This window comes from Babylonia areolata, chromosome 26, assembly GCF_041734735.1.
Source record: "Babylonia areolata isolate BAREFJ2019XMU chromosome 26, ASM4173473v1, whole genome shotgun sequence".
In the NCBI taxonomy this organism is placed as follows: domain Eukaryota; kingdom Metazoa; phylum Mollusca; class Gastropoda; order Neogastropoda; family Buccinidae; genus Babylonia; species Babylonia areolata.
Window position 1 is genome coordinate 2,347,501 of NC_134901.1, and position 2,500 is coordinate 2,350,000.

Genomic DNA, 2,500 nt, shown 5'->3' on the forward strand with positions numbered 1-2,500 from the left:
GTTTTGTCTCAACTGTTATAATGAAGGAAGACGGCTTTGAAACCACCACACAGTCACAGTGGGCTTCGATGTTCATGGATGTGCGTTGATCTGTTTGTGAAAGTGAGTTCAATTAGGGCAAAGTGAACATACATATGATCTGTTTGTGAAAGTGAGTTCAATTAGGACAAAGTGGACATACATATGATCTGTTTGTGAAAGTGAGTTCAATTAGGACAAAGTGGACATACATATGATCTGTTTGTGAAAGTGAGTTCAATTAGGACAAAGTGGACATAAGAATGATCTGTTTGTGAAAGTGAGTTCAATTAGGACAAAGTGGACATAAGGATGATCTGTTTGTGAAAGTGAGTTCAATTAGGACAAAGTGGACATACATATGATCTGTGAAAGTTAGTTCAATTAGGACAAAGTGGACATAAGGATGATCTGTTTGTGAACGTGAGTTCAATTAGAACAAAGTGAACATAAGGATGATCTGATTGTGAAAGTGAGTTCAATTAGGACAAAGCAGACATAAATATGATCTGTTTGTGAACGTGAGTTCAGTTAGGACAAAGTGGACATAAGGATGATCTGTTTGTGAACGTGAGTTCAATTAGAACAAAGTGAACATAAGGATGATCTATTTGTGAAAGTGAGTTCAATTAGGACAAAGCAGACATAAATATGATCTATTTGTGAAAGTGAGTTCAATTAGGACAAAGTGGACATAAGGATGATCTTTTGTGAAAGTGAGTTCAATTAGAACAAAGTGAACATAAGGATGATCTGTTTGTGAACGTGAGTTCAGTTAGGACAAAGTGGGCATAAAGATGATCTATTTGTGAAAGTGAGTTCAATTAGGACAAAGTGGACATAAGGATGATCTGTTTGTGAAAGTGAGTTCAATTAGAACAAAGTGAACATAAGGATGATCTGTTTGTGAAAGTGAGTTCAATTAGGAAAAAGTGGACATAAATATGATCTGTTTTTGAAAGTGAGTTCAATTAGGACAAAGTGGGCATAAAGATGATCTATTTGTGAAAGTGAGTTCAATTAGGACAAAGTGAACATAAGGATGATCTGTTTGTGAACGTGATCTGTTTGTGAAAGTTAGTTCAATTAGGACAAAGTGGACATAAGGGTGATCTGTTTGTGAAAGTGAGTTCAATTAGGACAAACTGAAGAACCTGATTAATTTCAAGCTTAATTATAAAGATGACTCGACGTTCGTGATGACAATGCTAATAGCAATACCCATCGTTCTACATCTGCACATGACCCTGCGTTTCAGAAGCACCCATCATTTTTTTTTTTCTTCTTTTTTTCATTTTTTTTTTTTCATAGAATCGCCAGAATTCCAATTGCATCAGGATTGCCGGTCAACCCATTGTTTCAGACTTCCTAAATGACCACCATTCGGATGAGACGCTAAACTGAGGTAGCGTGTGCAGCACGCACTTGGCGCATTGAAAAAGAAACCATGGTAACAACAGTGTTGCCCTATGGCAAATACCACCATGATAGGTTCACTACTATATGTATGCATCCACTCAAGGCCTGACTAAGTGGTTTGGGTTATGCTGCTGGTCAGGCATCTGCCTAGCAGATGTGGTGTAGCGTGTATAGATTTGTCTGGACGCAGTGACGCCTCCTTGAGAAACTGAAACTGAAATTGGATGACCACCCATGTTCTGGGATCCATAAGTGTGGAGTGGATGATAATTGAATGTCACTTTGGCATTTTGACACCCTTTGAGCATACCAGGGTTTTGGTTTGTTTGTTGCTGTTGTTTGTTTGTTTGTGCTGTTGTTGCTGTTGTTGTTGTTTCTGTTTTGTCTTTGCTGTCAGGTCAGAGGCATAGCCCTTGCTACTGGTACCATGTAACCCAGTACTACCTGCCGCATGTGAAGTCACCCAACGACGGACCATGCGGAGGAGGAAACCTTTCCCAACGGCTGTGAAGGCGGAAGAGGATGACCAAAGGGCAGGGGGAGCTCTTATCCTTGGCTGGAAGTCCTGCAAGGAGACGGAACTCCGAAGAAAAAACCTGCACCTGCCGAGGCCGTCCTACACGTGGCAGTATCTACATCTGTGGGACTGTGAGCGTCGGTAGGCGAGAGAGTGGGGAAGGGAATGCACAACTCTTCTTCACTAAAGAAAAGTCACCTGTGCTAGTCAGGCAACCAGGCTTATGTCGGAATACACCGACAGATAAGCCTGCCTGCCTACTCGTCCGTCAGTCTCGACGGGAGACTCCATTATTGTTTCTATTTGAAGTCAGTAGAGAGTGTTAGTCTCGAGTCCCCTTTGTTTCAGGACACCCTTTGTCAGCCAGCTGCAGAGGCACGGCCAGGAGTGAGCTCAGCCCGCGGACACCATGAGGTCACGTGGTGAAATGCACGTGCTTCTCTTGCTGCTGCTTCACGTCCTGCCCGGACTTCACAGCTCCCAGAACTCTGGCCGTGAGGAGGAGTAGTAGCAGCAGCAATAGTAGTAGTAGTAGTAATAGCAGCA

General features: G+C 42.3%; 1 protein-coding gene across 3 annotated transcripts in view; it reads left to right on the forward strand.

Annotated features, from left to right (window-relative positions):
* The first annotated feature begins 63 nt into the window (after positions 1-63).
* Positions 64-2,500, forward strand: part of LOC143300658 (serine protease 1-like) — a 16,499-nt gene continuing 14,062 nt past the window's right edge. Inside the window, exons 1-2 of one of the 3 annotated variants that reach the window (XM_076614487.1) lie at positions 64-102; positions 2,303-2,448. In XM_076614487.1, coding sequence (XP_076470602.1) covers positions 2,364-2,448 — 85 coding nt within the window. In that variant the 5' untranslated portion in view covers positions 64-102; positions 2,303-2,363. Of the gene's footprint in view, positions 103-865; positions 931-1,127; positions 1,144-2,302; positions 2,449-2,500 lie in introns of those variants that run through there. The other 2 variants (XM_076614489.1, XM_076614488.1) reach the window with 2 other exon arrangements.